At 37.0% G+C, this 18536-nt stretch overlaps 1 protein-coding gene across 4 annotated transcripts in view; it reads right to left on the bottom strand.

Moving 5' to 3' along the window:
- The window catches only part of LOC127454461 (oxidation resistance protein 1-like), a 240049-nt gene that overhangs the window by 69903 nt on the left and 151610 nt on the right, over positions 1–18536 (bottom strand). For all 4 annotated transcript variants that reach the window (XM_051721687.1, XM_051721688.1, XM_051721686.1 and 1 more), the window contains one exon: positions 7943–8025. In XM_051721687.1, coding sequence (XP_051577647.1) covers positions 7943–8025 — 83 coding nt within the window. The remainder of the gene's footprint in view (positions 1–7942; positions 8026–18536) is intronic.

The raw sequence follows: 18536 nt of genomic DNA, 5'->3' as shown, positions 1-18536 counted from the left end.
CTGTGAAGCTAATCTGCTTAACAAGAAAATATACACGTAATGGAAAACATCACCCCAGTCCTAAATTTTAAAGCAATAAGCCACAAGAGGCTGTGCGTTAAAGGGATAGTTCAGCCAAAAATTTAAATTCTTTTATCATTTTCTCACCTTCGTGCCATCCTAGATGTGTATGACTTTCTTTCTTCTGCTGAGCACAAACAAAGATTTTTAGAAGAATATCTCAGCTCTGTAGGTCCATACAATGCAAGAGAATGGTGGCCAGAACTTTGAAGGTCCAAAAAGCACGTAAAGGCAACATAAAAGTAATACATACAAATCCAGTGGTTAAATCCATTTCTTCAGAAGCGATATGATAGGTGTGGGTGAGAAACAGATCAATATTCAAGTTCTTTTTTACTATAAATTCTCATCCCTGCCCAGTAGGTGGCGATAAGCACAAAGAATGTGAATCGCCAAAAACTAAAGAAGAAGAATGTGAACGTGGACATTTATAGTAAAAAAGGACTTAAATATTTTTTCTCACCCACACCTATCTTATCACTTCTGAAGATGTTGAATTAACCACTAGAGTCGTATGGATTACTTTTTGCTGCCTTTATGTGCTTTTTGGACCTTCAAAATTTTGGCCACCATTCACTTGCATTGAAAGGACCAACAGAGCTGAAACATTCTTCTAAAAATCTTTGTGTTCTGCAGAAGAAAGAAACCGATACGCATCTGGGATGGCATGAGGGTAAGTAAATGATCAGATAATTTTCATTTTTGGGTGAACTATCCCTAAAAAGCCTGCATTAATGTGCAGTATTGTTTTAACATTTGTTTGTTGAGGGTGACGTCACTGAAGGTTGTCGACTCCCGGTGTTTAACATACTGTTCCAGACATGGAAGTAATGCCAATACTGCAGACATTCTCTCCGTGGATCACCGCTTGTAGCGCTGTATCACTTATTTGCTTTATTGAACTTGTCACGGTCCATGGAGCCCTTTCCACATTACCTGATCTGAATCCATAAACACCAAAATCTCACTCCACGCATTTGTCAAGACCATGTAGTATTTGTGAAGTTTGTGTTGCACTTCATATAAAACAACCTTGAAGAGACGGTATCAATGTTATACATTTTTAACATAGCTAGCTTCGATCTCCTCAGCTAGCACATGTGATTGTAAACAAAGAATGTCACGTACAAAACACACCCACAATTAGTTAACCAATCATCAATGCTCTTTGACTAGCCGAGATCTCCTAGATCAAGAATTTCAGGCATGTGCGCAAACAAGAGAAATATCACCAAACGAAACCGTAGCAGAATAAAAACGTATTTTAGGTTAACTAAATTAAGGCTTTGTGCCCAGTAAGTATAAATAAAGACATTTACAGTGATTTGTTCTGCAAAGCAGAGTGCCTACAACCCTCCTACCCATGGTAAAATCATTGTAACACACAGTCTTCAGTTGCTTATTGCTTTTTAATAAAACAGATAGTTCTCACTACATTCTGACTGGAAGAGCCACGCTCAAAACCGATGTAAAATGTTGATGAACACCTGTGCGCGTGAATTCTATATTAATTCATATTCTAAATTAATTAAGGTTGTCGATTTAACACGTTAATTTAGTGTGGTTAATTATATATTTATAAAATGTAAGCAGAAGGTTGCCGGTTCGATCCTCACAGCCACCACCACTGTGTACTTGAGCAAGGCACTTAACTCCAGGGTGCTCCGGGGGGATTGGATAAAAGCATCTGCCAAATGCATAAATGTAAATGTAAAAAATAATGCTTTAAAAAATGATTTATAATAAGTAACAAGGAATATTCCTACCATCAGAGCACTTCAAGCTTGAAGTACTGCCTGTTTTCAGCAGGGGGCAGTAAGCGAAACTCCAGCTGTATAGGCAACGCACAGTTATACAGACAACAAAACCACTCAGGCTTGCTTGACACTAGCGATAGCACAAGATGAGAGTGCATTATTTCGTTCAAAAACAGCTGGATGAAGCGCAATTCCGAATGCAGGGATCTCGAGACGTGTTTTTCTAAGTATAAAACTACGTTTAACTTGACACAGTGACCTAAGAATGCTTTGTTTATGACGCAGTGCAACCAAAGTGAGACGATCCAAAATCTATGTGTACAAAGATGTGTCCTTAGAAAAGCCCTTATTATAAATATATCATGGGCAGATTGTTGAATTCAATTGCAAAATTGATTGTTCGGGACTGTAGGCCAATGATAGGCTTATGGACAATGATATGAAAAATAACAATATATTGCATTCTAAAGCTTATTAGAATGCAAATTCTAAGTCTTATCAAAGCTTTACTCGTCTGCCACAAAAAAGTAATTTATATTTTAATTATCTAAAATATTTTTTATTATTTATTTATTATTTATTATTATCAAAATGTTAACACATTTATTGTTACTCATTTGTTAGTCTTTTTGGTCATTTTATTTAAAAAAACAGGCTCATAAGAGTCAATTGTTTATTTATTGATTATATATAAAATTATTTAAATAGAATTATTTATAATCATTTAATCATTATATATTGAACTATTGTTATTTGGAGGCATTTCTCTGCAAATATTTGTATATGCGATTAACTGCAATTAATCAGCATAGCATGTAATCGATTGAATCCACTTAATCAATGGACGACTCTAATATTATTGTGTTCTGTATTAATCTAAAGTTGCTACATCGCTTGGCAACCGCAAACTTGATATAAAAACGATATTTCTTGGAGGAAGATTTGTTTATTGTGACTATTATTAATGATAAATTTTACTTTTTGTTGAACACTGGCGACTTTTATCTTACTGCTGTTGCCGCCATTTCATGAAAGCCATCGAGTGGCTTATTGCATGATACAAGAGAATAATGTTCAACAATAAGTTAAATGCATAAATAAGGCAACTTATACAACTTATATACATGATATCATAATACACATACTGTATATCATAATGTATAAATATATTCATAATTTAAATAACATTGTTTATATAATTGTGATGATACATCCCATTTTGTAAGTTGCTCTGGAAAAAAGCATCTGCTAAATTTAAATATAATAAAAAAATAATAATACAGTACATAAAATGTATAAAATATAATAAAATAAAAAATCAAATGTATGTTTTTTGCATACATTTTTCCTTTACGGTAATGAGAACTGCCATGAAAATGGATAAATCCATTTTCATGGCATATATGTATATGTACATATATGTATGCAATTTCCTGTGAAATCAGTCCCGACAGCTCTAAAATATAAATTATTATTATAGGTTTATCAAAGTGTATTTGGGTAAAGACATGGTTTGGAAGATGCAATCTCACATTAATAACATTTTGTTATTTTTTGTATAAAGTTACAGTGTCGCTTTAAGTATTTAAAAACTTTTTTTTATTCCTGACGAAGGATGCAGAACCGAAATGTTGTAATTTAGATTGTTTTTGCAAGCTATGGTAGTGTGCAGGATATTTTCTTTTTTCTTTATAATAGCTGTTGTCTAACGCACCTGCCAGTAATCTTTCAGGTGTGCAAGGTTTATTCATATATTTTTTGATTTTGTAGTGAAATATGACCTGGACATGTTATTGATAGGATTTGTGAAATTTACCCTTGTAAAAAACAAATAGTTAATCAATCTGGAAACGACATTCCAGCAAACGGTACAATTAGGCAGAATGTCAAATCAGGCGCATTCCATACTGCGTGGGACATCACGGCTGCCGTGGCATGAAAGTTGCCATAGTGACGCTGTCACTCCTACCCTTATGGCACACGCTGGCTAACTGCATCGATGATCACTTAAAGAACTAATTTTAGCACAGCAGTCTTGGAGACATGTTGATGTTCTCTTTTTCATAGGACACAGAAAAGCCAACATTTATAAACAAAAATACCATGGTTTTCTTTGAAGGGCCTGGGAGTGCCATGTAAATACCATGATATATGAATATGATAATCATTCAGTTTCATAGTATACACTAGTGAAAATGCTTCTATTTTGCGTTCTTTGAGTATTTTCTAGCAATTTTTTTTCTTACAAATTAAATAATCAGCATAACAATTTGAGTGAAAAGTTTAAATGAAAAACGTACATGAATTTCAGAATGTATAAGTATTTGCTATGTTCAACTTTTGCTTTAATGACAGCATGCATTCAAGCTGGCATGGACTCCACAAGTTCATGCAAAACCTGATTATCTATGTTATCCAGCATGATTTGAAAATGTGCATCGTATGTGCTTCAATGGAAACAAGAAAATCAAACCTTTAGTACAGAAGTGTTAACAATGACACAAATTTGCTACTTTGATTAGTGACCTAGAAATAGTTAAATATCTTAAATATTCCTTCTTCATTTTATGTCATAACTTTCCTTTGTTTTAATTGTATCAAAATCCTAAAACTCTGTTTATTTCCAGGGGTAAATGAAAAAACCATGATGTTCCATGTGGTCTCGGAGTTTTGGACTCCACTATATATAATCAAATAAACTTCCTCCCCAGAGTGTGTATTGAAGTTTAAGAGCAGAAGAAAGTTGGGCTCAGAGGCTGATGGTGCATCTCTTTGCATGTCTAAAAGGCAAGTCAAACTGCAACATGAAGTGAACATCCTCTTAATTACATACAAAAACAAATAACAAGGTCCTCACTCTCAAAGAAGATCTCGCCAAAATCCAAAAGCTAACATGGGGGCTTATTTACAAATCTATGTCAACATTGCATCATCTGCAACTTTTTAGCACATAACATGTATACTGTAGAACACAATAATATAATTTATTTATTTTTGAATGTCCAGCCACTGTGAAGTTGATTAATTCCCTTACATGTCGTAAAAACACACTTTAGTGATGGTATCAGATGGTAATACCATGGTACATTAATGTATACCATGGTATTACTTCAAAAAATACCATGGTATTACTACAACAGTTCAAAACGATGATCCAGTTACTGTTACCTACAAATCATGCCACAAAAACTATTTTGTTTTCATGACCACAGATGAACAGAAAAGACAAGGAAAAAAGGTGAATTTTGGCAGGGCAGCAGGAGATCAAGGGGCAGCTGGTGAGCCTGGACTACACATATCCTCACCTGAGCCTCTTCAAATTCAACCTAACAGTATTTAACAGTTCAGCTCTTTTAAAGTCATGTATAGTCTGAACTTTTTGGAAGTTAAGGGCTGTTCATATTTAAGATGAGATTTGCTGCTTTTGAATAAAGTACCAATCTAGCCATGCAATTATAAATACAGAAAGTTGTCATGGTTACTTGCGTAACCTCCGTTCCCTGATGGTGCATTAACCATCATCAATGGATAATGCACGACTGCACGTTGTGAAATACGCGCAACTTTTCAGCGCATTTATTTCTCTCTCATAGATTTGGCTTAGTCTACCTGTTAATTATTTTCAACAATGTCCTGACTGTTTTAATATGTTAAGTAACTTTTATTTGGTCATTTCCATTTAGAACAGGCTTTTAGGGTTGTTCCATTGATCCTGCACTATTCATTCAATTGTTTTCAATAAATATGTCTATTAAATATTCGCTAATGTTGATTCAGTGAATGCGTGTCATGTTCTATATTTAATGTACAATGATCATAATTCAAGGCAAGCACGTCGCAGATAAATGCCCCTTTTCAGTGGAATTTAGCATCGGATTTGGAATAGATTAAGTATTTTAAATGGGTCGCATAAACACACTTTTTTTTTTTCTGTTTTCTGAAGGTTGGTTTCTCTTTAGACTAGTCGACTAGTCGGTTATAAAACTTCTGTTTAAACGACAGTCAAATTAGTCGTAGCGCACATCCCTAGACTGTACAGTATATTATTTCATTAAATGACATTCTTCTGCTGTTCAATGATCACAATTGGCCATATAGAGGCTTTTTTATTATTTTTTTCAAATGGTCTTTGATTTCCTCTCAAAACTCTCACATTACATTACATTTTGCTAATGGCAGCATACTTTAAAATGGTACCGAAATTAACAACAAGATGATATCGTACCATTTTTAATTTTTTGGTATCGCGATATTTCGTTAGTACCGGTATAAAGTGCAACCCTATTGCAAGTTCATTTACACCATTTTTATTGTTACATTTGGCAACTTCTTGTTTTGTGAGTCTGAAGTTCATTTCTACTCAAAATTACCCGTTCATGATCCAAAAAAACTATTTGTTGATTGTTATCATCATGGTGTTTTGTGCTGTAAGTGTTTAAGTCTACGTGTGCAGTTCTGAATCTTGTGTCTAACGGCAGTAATGCAAGGTGATAATATGCAAAATTTAATAGACTATGTAGTATGCATTAAGATTCCCTGGGTAAAATGTACAAACAAAGAGTGAGTAAAATTTATTTGAAACAGAGTATTGCAAAGTAAATTTTGCCTAATATTGTGTAGGTCCCCCTCGTGCTGCCAAAACAGTGCCAACCCGCATCTCAGAATAGCATTATGAGATTATATTCTTCTCACCACAATTGTACAGAGCGGTTATCTGAGTTACCATAGACTTTGCCAGTTTGAACTGGTCTGGCCATTCTCTGTTGACCTCCCTCATCAACAAGGCATTTCCATTCACAGAAATGCCATTCATCGGATGTTTTTGGTTTTTGGCACCATTCTAGTGCCAAATTCTAGAGACTGTTGTGCGTGAAAATCCCAGGAGATCAGCAGTTACAGAAATATTCAAACCAGCCCATCTGGCGCCAACAATCATCCATGCAATTATCTAATCAGCCAATTGTATGGCAGCAGTGGAGTGCATAAAATCATGCAGATACAGGTCAGGAGCTTCAGTTAATGTTCACAACAACCATCAGAATGGGGAAAAAATTTTTGATCTCAGTGATTTGGATCATGGCATGATTGTTGATGCCAGATGGGACACAGCAAGGCAAGCTGGAAGAATGAGATATGAGAGCCATATCTACATTCTTTCTGATGGCAACCCAACACCCCCCCCCCCCATACACACACACACACAGCCTCACGACACCCTGTTTATGCCCTTTGACAAATGCCCTGCTGTTGCCTTGCACACTTTTCATGCTCCACAGAGGAAAACAAAGGCCCTGTCAGTCACCCTCGGCTGACAGAAACAGATCCTCAGTGTGTGTGTGTGTTTGGGGGGGACATTTGGTCAGACACCTGCCCAGATTTAAGCAGGCAACCAGAAATGTCTGGAAAAAGGACTATGACAACAGCAGTGGCGATATCTTTGATGAAGAGAGCATGTGTGACAACAACAGCATCTGATTCCAATGCTGCCTGATGCCAGTTACAAAATCAGTCTAATGCCAATCAGCTAGCTAAATGACAGCTCTTGCCACCAGCGGTTCTCTGTCTTGCTCTACTTTCAGGCAAAACTCCAGAGCTCGGCTCAGCCCACACACTTCCTCTGTTACTAGGAAGAGACGAGAAGCTTTCTGCCCGCAGCTGGAATTTGAGGGTCATTTCAAGAACATAACAAGCTGTTAAGACAGACAGTTGAAGCACACACACACTCACTCTCTCTCTATCTCTCTCACAGCCTCACAGACGCCAAATCAATAGAAATGCAAACGTGGAAGGAAGGTCATTCTTGAATACTCTGCTGGAATGCATGTTGATAAGTGTAGTGGACAATTGTACGTAGACCGAAAAAATAAACAGGCTCTCTGCGCAGATGTAAACATTCAGCTTCATAAAGCCGTTCTGTCTTGAAAAGCATGTGTTTTGACGTATAGACTGACACATACACAGTCCTCGTGCAACTCTGGGAAAAAATTTAGCAGGCACACGTGCAAGCATTCTCACAAAGTAAACAACCCTTGGATGCCTTGGAGGGCTTGGCATGTTCAGACCCTACCAAACACACAACAACACATACAGAAATAGCAAGGAAAGAGGTTGATATTCCTACTTACGGAATATTCGATGGTGCCCTTGGGTCTCTGGAACGACATCCGTCTTCCATCCTTCTTCTCCGGGGTCTTCTTCTGGCCAGTATCTGAAAGCAAGCGAGGGAACGTTCTCATTACATTCATGTTCCGCTCTCCCCTCAACCTGACACGCGCTGCTGAGTTCTCAGACTCATCCGACGGCTCATCCGTCAACAGTGAGTGTGAGTGAGCGATTCAGGAGAGCCAGAGAACACAGCTTCTCTCTCTCACACTCTCTGTGTCTCTCACTCCCCCCTCATTCTCTCTCTCCAATCTCCCTCCCTCTCTGTCTTTCTCTCTCTTTCTCTCACTCAGCACAATGACAGCCGATGTGTCTTCACCTTGCAATGTCTCCTGCTGTTGCACATGCATGTAACAGACAGAGACCACCTTGTCCTCTATGAGAGAGAGGGAAAAAGACAGAGAGCGAGAGAGAGACTTATTGCCAATAGGGTGCTACCTGACAGTATCATAGGCAGCATTTTAAGGCATCATAGACGCGCTCCGATGCAAAGGCTATTCCGAAAGGTAGGTATTGCCTTCTAAGACACCATGTTTTGACCAAGGTGCCATTTACACAGGATGCATTCTGGCAAAAACAAGCAAGACAAAATGGTACAAAACACAAGTGTCTCGAAACACGCTTTTCAAAGTTGAACTATTTTATCCTTGGCATGACATCTTAAAAAAACATGGCACTGAAGGCAAGAGATGCTGAAAAAAAAAAAACTCAGTTAGAAGCATCGCAAGTGTGAAAACATCCGTCTACTGCATGTTTACATAGGAAAACTAAAAAAAATAATGCAAACAGCCCAAAGAACATGTATTGTGTGAAAAGCCCCTCACACAACAACGCATATATGCGTCATGTAGAAGACAATCCCAGCATGCACTGCATCGAACTCAGTGAAAAAATAAATTACGAACAAGAATGTTGATTATAAATATAAAACTTCACTTAATTCAAAGCCTGATCTCATAAAAAAAAAAAAAAAAAAAAAACGTGACAGTGGCGACATTTTTGCAAAATTCTATTTTGTGGTTCATTACATGTATCGCGGCAGTTCCAAGGTGAAATATCCACTGTGTGGCACTAAAACTAATTAAATATTCTCCTGTTTTTAAGGTTAAAGGAATAGTTCAACCAAACATGAACATTCTCTTATAATTTACTAACCCTCATGCCATCTAAGATGCATCTGACTTTCTTCTGATGAACACAAACGAAATGTTTTTAGAAGAATACCTCAGCTCTGTAGGTCCATACAATGCAAGTGAATGGTGATCATGCCTTTGTGGCTCAAAAAGGAGATAAAGTCATAATATAAGTAATCCATGAGACACCAGTGGTTTAATCAATGTCTTCTGAAGCAATCCAGTTGGTTTTGGGTGATAACAGACCAAAATGTAACTCCTTTTACACTGTACATCTTGCCATTGCAGTCTCTAGGCACAATCATGATTTCAAGCTCGATTACACTTCCTAGTTTTTGGTGCATGCACAGAGTGCTAGATAGCACTATAGGAAGTGTAATCTAGCTTGAAATCATGATCGCCAAGGAGACTGCTGTCAAGATGTACAGTGGAATGGGTCTGTTCTCACCCAAAACCAACTGGATTGCATCAGAATACATTGATTAAATCACTGGAGTCTTATGGATTACTTTTATGCTGACTTTATCTCCTTTTTGGAGCTTTGGAGTTCTGGCCACCATTCACTTGCATTGTATGGACCTACAGAGCTGAAATATTGTTCTAAAAATCTTCGTTTATGTTCTGCAGAAGAAAGAAAGTGATACACATTTGGGATGGCATGAGGGTAAATAAACGATGAAAGAATTTTCATTTTAGGGTGAACTAACTCTTTAATGCTCTATTGAGTTTAAAAACTCTCTACCCTAAACCTTAACATAAACCTAACCCAAAGTGTAAAAATAGCAAATGTGAGATGAAAAACGCAATTGCTGAAGCAATCATGTCATTTTGTGGTGCTTCTATGACACTTTTCAGGACTCGTACCCTGGTCATTTGAATTGCAAATGCAACGCTCTATCTGTTGGGCTACCGCGCAATGTGAACGCACTCAAACAAGCTTGTGAATGTAGTGGATTATATAATGCAATTGTTAAAATGTTTTGCCTTACAAGTCATGCACTATAGTAAAATTGTTTAGATTTAGCATGTTGAGAGGAACGGGACAAAAAAAGAGGCAATGAACTAATAATCTGCCATTTTACTTGTGATTTGTGTGAAAGTGAATAAAAGTTGTTGTTGTAGTAATGCATTTAGTGTTCGTTTCAACAGGAAACTGTCACGATACGTATAAACGAGGCACGTGAAAATCATTTTGTAAAAATGAAGGTATAGTAATGTGATTCTATAAGACCAGGTTGAAAGCAGCCCAAGTAAGTCACTTATGAGGTTCCATGGTGGTTAGGATGCAGCCAAAGAAGGCAGTAAACAGCAAGGTAGGTTTTGGAGCTTGTGTGTGTATTACATTTAAAATTCATTGCCTAGCTTATGTAACGCTAATGTGTATGCATGTAGTATCGCGCACGTGTGTGTGTGTGTGTGTGTGACTGCTTATACTGTATGTGTGTTCAGGGTTATCACAGCAATTTTAGCAAGTCCTGCACATGTTCACTTCAGCTTCAGGCTGGACATTAACTTCAGAATCCGTCGGGCTAACAGGTTCTGCGCTTATGTCAGTGTGACAAAGAGATGCTCGGCTGTGCAGTCATGAGTCATAGCAGTCTTGCTGTTTCTGTGCTCACACCAATGAGACGGCAGCGAGGAAACGTTGATATGAACACTGATCTTTTATCCAGCATTTTCACGCCACTGATTAAGTGAGAACTACAGTGGCTGGTCTCTCTATAATAACATTAAGACCAGACATACAGATGCGAATTTCAAGCGTACGGTTGTGCATTTCATACTTTCTTGCATTGCTCTGGCACTAACAAATTTCAGTACTCTAAAGGGCAACAGAGTCACCTTCAAATTGTGCCATTTAACCAGATGTATTGTTAAGGCAGCTAGCTACAAACATTACATTTTATTTAAATTTAATGTTTAAATTTGTTTTTAAATGTAATAATATAAAACTTGGGCACCTAACTCAGACAACATTATTTGCGCTACGGACATAAATGAAATCCTGCAGCTTGTTGAGGGTGTTGTGAGGATGTTGAGGTATTGCTATTACATTTTCTAAGTGATTGGACTTTTTGCCTGGCAGAGAAATCTCATTGAATTACAATGAAGGAAGGACCTGAGTCATATCTAGGCAACAGAATATCATAGAGGATGGGCTCTTTTCACTTGAGCAAGTAAGCAACCACCTAGTAACCACCCAGAACACCCTAGCGACGACCTATCAACCACCCACAACACCCTAGCATTGATGTTTGCACATGCATGCACCACTCAAATGCTGAAAATATAGAAATCTAGTTACAAAGCTAAACTAAACAGCGTGTTTAATTATAAAACATAATAAAAAAGCTACCACATTGTTAATCTGTGTTCATTTAAATAACAAATATTCACATCATCTAGTAAATTTTAGAATAAGCAGACAAATGTCTATTTCTAGAGATACATTTTTAGAGAGAGAGAGAGAGAGAGAGAGAGAGAGATAGAGAGAGAGAGAGAAGAGATAAGTTTTGCCACTTCTCATGGAATTCTCTGGAACAGAACCCTCATATGTGTGTATCCTCTGAAACAGGCTTTTCACACACTGGGATATGAGCTACTGCACCAAAACAAAACAACACAGAATCTCTGCAGTTCTGGAACGTTCTGTGAGCAGCCAGGCTCTGTCCATTGTCACAGATTTACAGAGCAGCTCTCCATTGAAAAAATATGGCAAATCTTTTGAATAAATATGATATTTTTTCTCGTTTCTCACTCTGTTTCATAACCCTGCTGTATACACCCTACATAGGCAGCTGCCTTCTAAGGTAGCATCCTAGCTGAAATGGAACCAAATAAATGGCTGATTTATAGGAAGCGACACTGTGCATCATACAAATAGCAGTCCTCTCGCAAATATTGAGTAAAAAAGTACATTTTAATTAGCTTGAAAAATCTGTATAGATACTTTTTTGGATGATACTTTTTAATGTATGAATTATATGAATTAACTGTATTTCTAATTGATATTTCTCTTGCTTTGTTCGCCATATTAGATGAATTTTTTTCATTCAACTCATCACAATGCATTATGAGGCTGCCTTTTCTGCAAAGTGCGATGCTACCTTCGAATCTGGCTTCTTAAACAGGCAACATAAACAGGATTTAAAGAGACAGTACACCCATAAATGAAAATTCTGTCATCATTTACTCCCTTTCATGTTGTTACAACCTGTATGACTTTCTTTCTTCCACAGAACACAAAAGGAGATGTTAGGCAGAATTTTAGCCTTAGCCACCTTACAACTTCATTGGAAAATGAAAAGGGAATGGTGACTGAGACTAAGGGCCCTATTACTAAATTCAAATAACACTTTAAATTAAACGAAAATATCATCAAAATAACGAAGTGGTAAAAAAAAATCATACCAAATCCAGACATTTTACTCTCTCCAACTCCTTCCACTAGCCCTTTTTGCAGTAACTTAAAAATCACTCTACGATAACAGGTGGAAAAATACCAATACAAATGAGATCATTAATACAATGGTAAATATAAACATTATAATAACTGAAAAATAAACCATGGCCTAAAGATAGTTTCATACAAATCTCATAAATTTTTGTTTCATAAAACGTCTACAACATTGATCGTCATGGACATAATTTAATTTTCCACTATATTTTTTAGAGTTTAGACATGAAATTGTTTTACCACATGCTGGTGGAATCTCCAAACTGCAAATGCAGGAACTGAGTGTAGACTTGTTGCTGCAAACAGTCCTGCTTTTGCACCCCTTCATTTACATACAATACACCCCACAGATTCGCGCAAATACTCCCAACCACGCCCACTTGCGCTGGCACAAAAATTGCACTCTGAATTAGCGCTCTCACAAAAATTGGATAAGACGTTGCATATGGTCTTAGCGCATAAGGCTGCGCTTTGGGCACTCACGGAAATAGAGCCCTAAATCATACTGGTTAAGAACACATGAGGGTGTGTAAATGATGACAGAATTCATTAATTTTTTTGCATGCACTATCCTAAAATTTGTAGTGTCAGTTTTCCAGGCAAGCATCATTATTACAGTTGCATTCTTAGGGTTATTTAAACAAACCCCTAAACTTAAGTATTAAACATAGTGCTACAGACATAGCTGAATTTACACATGTAATCCTTCAAGACTGTGTTAATGTTGTTTACATCTCAGCTGTGGAACTGAACCATAGAGCTGCTTTGTTTGAGAGATTTTTCCACTCAAATCACAAGATCGTTGTAACAGATGAAGTGTGTTTTTATTTAAGAATGCGTATGTACAATTAATATTACATTTAGAGACTAAAAATGGGAAATGTTGTAAATGTGTTGTGATAATGTATCTGAGTCACAGTGTGTGGTCTTGTTCCATATTTAACCCCATTGCTATGTGCCACATTAGTTTTCTATTAGCAGTGGCCCAATACAAAACGCAAAATGTTCAACCATCAGTGTGCCACATTGCAATGCTACTGTTTCAAAACCATGTGAGCTGCCAGTGTAGCCAGAATTGTAATGCATCATAGGAGTGTTTCCGATGCAGAGGCTGTTCCAAAGGGTTGGCTTAAAGGGTTAAAAATGGTAAAAAAATAAATAAAAAAAATGCTAATTTTGTATGTATTTGTTGTCTATTGTTGTCAGACAGGGACACATAACGCATGCGACAAACTTCAATGCGGCAGGGAAAACAACCAGGCTTGTATTAGCAGCAGCTGCAACGGCCAGGCGGATGTTATTCTTAGACTTCTTTCAATTACTGCTCAGAATGATGCTGGAAACAAGTGCCCCATCATAATAAGCAGGTGGTATACACATACACACACACACACACACAGTGCTGGAATGAGGCTACGGCTGTGGGGCGACTGTCATTTACTGTGCAAAACTCTGTTGCTTCATTTCAACATCAAAAGACAAACAATCTACGATTCACTCATCCAACCTCAGCCTTAAAGGGATATCTCAAGCAAAAATGAAAATTCTGTTTTTATTTACTCACCCTCATGTCGTTCCAAATCCATATACTGTGATTTTTTTGACAGAAATCTGATTTTTGGGTGAAATATTCCTTTAATATCCACTAAGTTCTAGACTAAACAAACCATCATCACCTCAAAACCTAAACAAAACAGAGACATACAAACACGAACAAATAAACAAATAACTTATGTGACAGAGTTGCTGCAGAGGATGTTTCAACTTAACAAAATGCTGTGTTGGGTTTTGTGATGTGCTTGACAGACTCTTCATGAGCAGTTGTGCTCCACATCCACACACCAAAAACTGTGTGTGGAGTTCAAACGTTCATAAAAGAGCTCTTCAGTGCCATGTAATGGCTAAATGTGTCATGTCAAATGCAACCAAACCACCAACGCAATCAATGATACTGTTATCCAAAGCATCTGACCTCATACCACACACTGTTACATTTGTTCTCACTAAAAAGTACTGTCTGAATTCTTCACACTTGCCGAAGATCATAAAAACACTTTTGTTACATGTTTGACAATGTATAAGCTAGAGGTGGTAAGTATAACTGCAATCTTTTATCTTAAATATCTTAACTCTTACATTTGGGCATGGGTAATGTTATAAATCTGATATTACATAGTTCCTTACACACATTACGGAATCCGAGGTAAAACGTCCACTGTGTGGTGCTAAAAGTGAGTAAAAGTTTCTCCAAACAGATGATATTTTTTAAGGTTAATGCTCTATGGAGTTTTAAATCAACAAAACCTACCTCCCTAACCTATACATTAAACCTAAAATATCATAAAAAGCAAATGTGACACAAAAAACGCAATTGCTGAGGCAACCATGTAATTCTGTGATGCTTCTAAGACACTTTCGACTCACGTGTCGACTCGTGTGCTCTTCAGGTCAGAGGTGGGTAGTGACGTGCTACATTTACTCAGTTACATTTACTTAAGTAACTTTTTATGGGGAAAAATTACTTTTAGAGTAGGTTTAAAAGTGGGTACTTTATACTCTCACTCAAGTACATTTCTATTGAAAAAAATTTACTTACAATGGGCGGCGTTCCTCATTTGAATTAATGTGTAATTTATTGAGAGATTATTAAATGGGAATTTATGACAGTGGAAGTTCACACAGCTGCATGCGCTGTCACAGACTGTCACTCAAGCCGAGTCCATCACTGCTGCAGCATCAAGCTCTTCAAAGTGAAACACTTTCTTCGCTCCGCACAGTGAAAAAAGAATAGTTTCGTCATGCAATGCCTTCATTTAAAACCAAGACAAGCTGATATTTCAAGATTAAAATTGAAGTTCCAATTTAAGGCAGCACGTCGAGGTAAGCTGTGGCTCTAATGCTAACGCGGGCTTTTCTGTATAATGTGATGGTCATTTTCAGGATGATTCTGTAACTGGGCTCTTATTACAGTTTTTAAGTGTACATTTTTTAATCAGTGCAGCAATAGGCTGTCATGAGCAGTATTTACGTATTTACCCTGCGCCCTCGCACTGGCAACTATCGCAGCTACTTTGGGCTGATTAACTGAATAAATCCATGTAAACATCCAAGTTAAGTGTAAATACCTTTTGCACTGCTGTTAGCGTGAACAGATAGCATTTTTGCACGTGCACAGCGAGGTGAGAGATGTGCAGGTGCGAGGTGATCGTATGATGAATAATATATATGTTAAAATAAAGAGTAAACAAATTTTATCAAATGTAAATTATTGTATTTATTTGTTATACTTTAGTATCTTTAAGCTGGGTAGCTTGTCTGGGCGCATAGCGCCATCATCCCACCAAATTATCATAACCTACATGTTATAACTGAATATTTAAATCATCCACAGAATTATCATTTCCACTGTGTACAGTCTCCTGACTTAAAATAATATCACCTCAGTGAATTATTTAGTAAATAAAGAATTCTTCAGCTTAATGGCAAAATTCTGTATAAATATAAATATACATAAAAATAATAATAATAATAAAAAAAGAGTACATTTTAAAATGCATCTGTATGTTTAGCCTCTCTATATATTATTATGTTATTTTAATCAAGTAATGATTTGTCAAAAAGTAATTTAATACATTCAGCATGAAATAAAACATTGCAGGAGTGAAGGAAGTAGTAAACTCCCAGCTCGTACATCTTCCCCGCAGTGGATTATGGGCAATTAACCATTGTCGAGTGTACATCAAATGTACACTCAAAATTAGACTGCATTGTGGGTAAGAATTAGTGAACAAAAATAGGGAACAAGTGGCTCACTCAGAATTCTGACACTCCTACAAAATGGCGGACACCTGAAATAGTGTACTATATAGTGGATAGGGAGCAGTTTCATACACAGCGTGTGTTCCATGACCGGGGTTGGTACTCTGTGTTTAGAGAGCGGCGGTACTGCTGTATAGAACTAATGATTTAAATTCTTTTGACACTGAAAACTGTAACTACACTGAAAAAAGAATCCACGCAGGACTTTAAAAGCTATGAAATAGCGAAAGTAGGCATTAATAAACATCTTGCTTTGGTTTATATTTCAGCATTATATATAATGTCCCTGTGGGACATTGTTCACTTTTTCACTGTAATAATTACTAGAAAGGTTTCCAAACCTCTCTTCTTATTGACAAATTCATCCAGATCTGATAAGAGCCCTTAAAGGGATAATTCACCCAAAAATGAAAATTCTCTCATCATTTACTCACCCTCATGCCATCACAGATGTGTTTGACTTTCTTTCATCTGCTGAACACAAATTAAGATTTTTAGAAGAATTTCTCGGTTCTTTTGGTCCATAAATGCAAGTGAATGGGTGCCAACATTTTAAAGCTAAAAAAAAGTAATCCATAAGACTCTGGTGCAGGGGTACTCAATAGGCGGACTCAGGTCCAGATCCGGACCGAAGGACAATTAAATCTGGACCGAGCTCTGAAGCTTTGTGCTAGTTATCTGACACCTGGCTAAGTGATTATGTAAGCATATGTGTATTCGCCCACGGAGCGGGAATAAATAGCGTTCAGCGCTACTCACTTTATTCCCGCTCCATGCGCGTTGCCTCTCTCCCCGCTACAGACACGAGGCGCCACATAAAACCTAATTTACTGTACTTACGATTTGCAGGTGCGGTTATTTTAACAACAGTAGCGGAGACACCGCTACAGATACTGGCATCTTTCGCTTAAACACACTACAGAAAACAAAAATTAACTAAAGTGAAACTATCTTTATCTGTCTGATATATGATTCAGCCGGTTCAGCTAAGCCAGATTTGTGTCAGGACAAGTTAACGTGCCGACTTAAGACTACTACATTTTTTCCATTTAAATTTAGCTTCATTAATCAGCATGTTATGAGCCTTTCATAATAAACAGCTTTTTGTTCTAATTTTGTGAAAATTAAGCAGAGATGTCATCATGGCATGGAAAGCCTATTTATCTTTAAATTAATCAAACAGATATTTAATGCTTCACTGTTATGTAAATTGTTTGTTTGTTGAATGGTCCATTCAGGCTTTTACATTTTTATACATTTTCTCTCAGGGGACACCCCTGAACCCACAGTATTTAATCTGTCAAAAGGCCTCCTATGTCCCATACATAGGTATAGATTCTGAATGTAAAAATATTTCAACAAAACCGGACTGCTGTCATTCAACTTCAAAACAAACTGTTGATCTTATCTTTTAATATTCATATCCAAGTGCCCTCGACTGATGAAGTCTGGATTAAATATTTTAATCTTTTGGTAGAAAAGATCTCTCAGACCCCACTAGCTGTCTCTGGGCCCCCAGTGTCCTCATCAGGATTTTTTTTTTTCTTTTTTTACAAAGTACTACTGCTGTCAACATGGCAAGTTATAAAAACTATTAAAAAAAAGATAGCTACATACTATCCGGACCTTTGCTGGGAAGGAAATGTAGAGACCGGACCTCTTGGAACTTTAATTGAGTACCCCTGCTCTAGTGGTTAAATCAATATCTTGAGAAGCAATGTGATAGGTGTGGATGAGAAACAGATCACTTTCACATTCTTCTTCTTGTGTTTTTAGTTATTCACATTCTTCTCTGCATATCACCCCCTGCTGAGCAGGGAGAAGATTGTCTAGCAAAAAATGACAAATATTAATCTGTTTCTCACCCACACATATCACATCACTTCTGAAGATATGGATTAAACTACTAGAGTCTTATGGATTACTTTAATGATGCCTTTATGTGCTTTTTGGAGCATCAACATTTTGGCACCCATTTGTGCATTGTACTGACCTTCAGAGCTGAAATATTATTTTTAATTTGTGTTCTGCAGAAGAAAAGAAGTCATACATATCTGGGATGGCATGAGGGTGAGTAAATGATGGGAGAATTTTCATTTTTGGATGAACTATCCCTTTAAAGAGCTAGCTCAGCCAAAATGTAATATT

This window comes from Myxocyprinus asiaticus, chromosome 16, assembly GCF_019703515.2.
Source record: "Myxocyprinus asiaticus isolate MX2 ecotype Aquarium Trade chromosome 16, UBuf_Myxa_2, whole genome shotgun sequence".
NCBI classification, from domain to species: domain Eukaryota; kingdom Metazoa; phylum Chordata; class Actinopteri; order Cypriniformes; family Catostomidae; genus Myxocyprinus; species Myxocyprinus asiaticus.
Note: the sequence above shows the minus strand (reverse complement) of the source record. Positions and strands in the feature narration are given on the sequence as shown.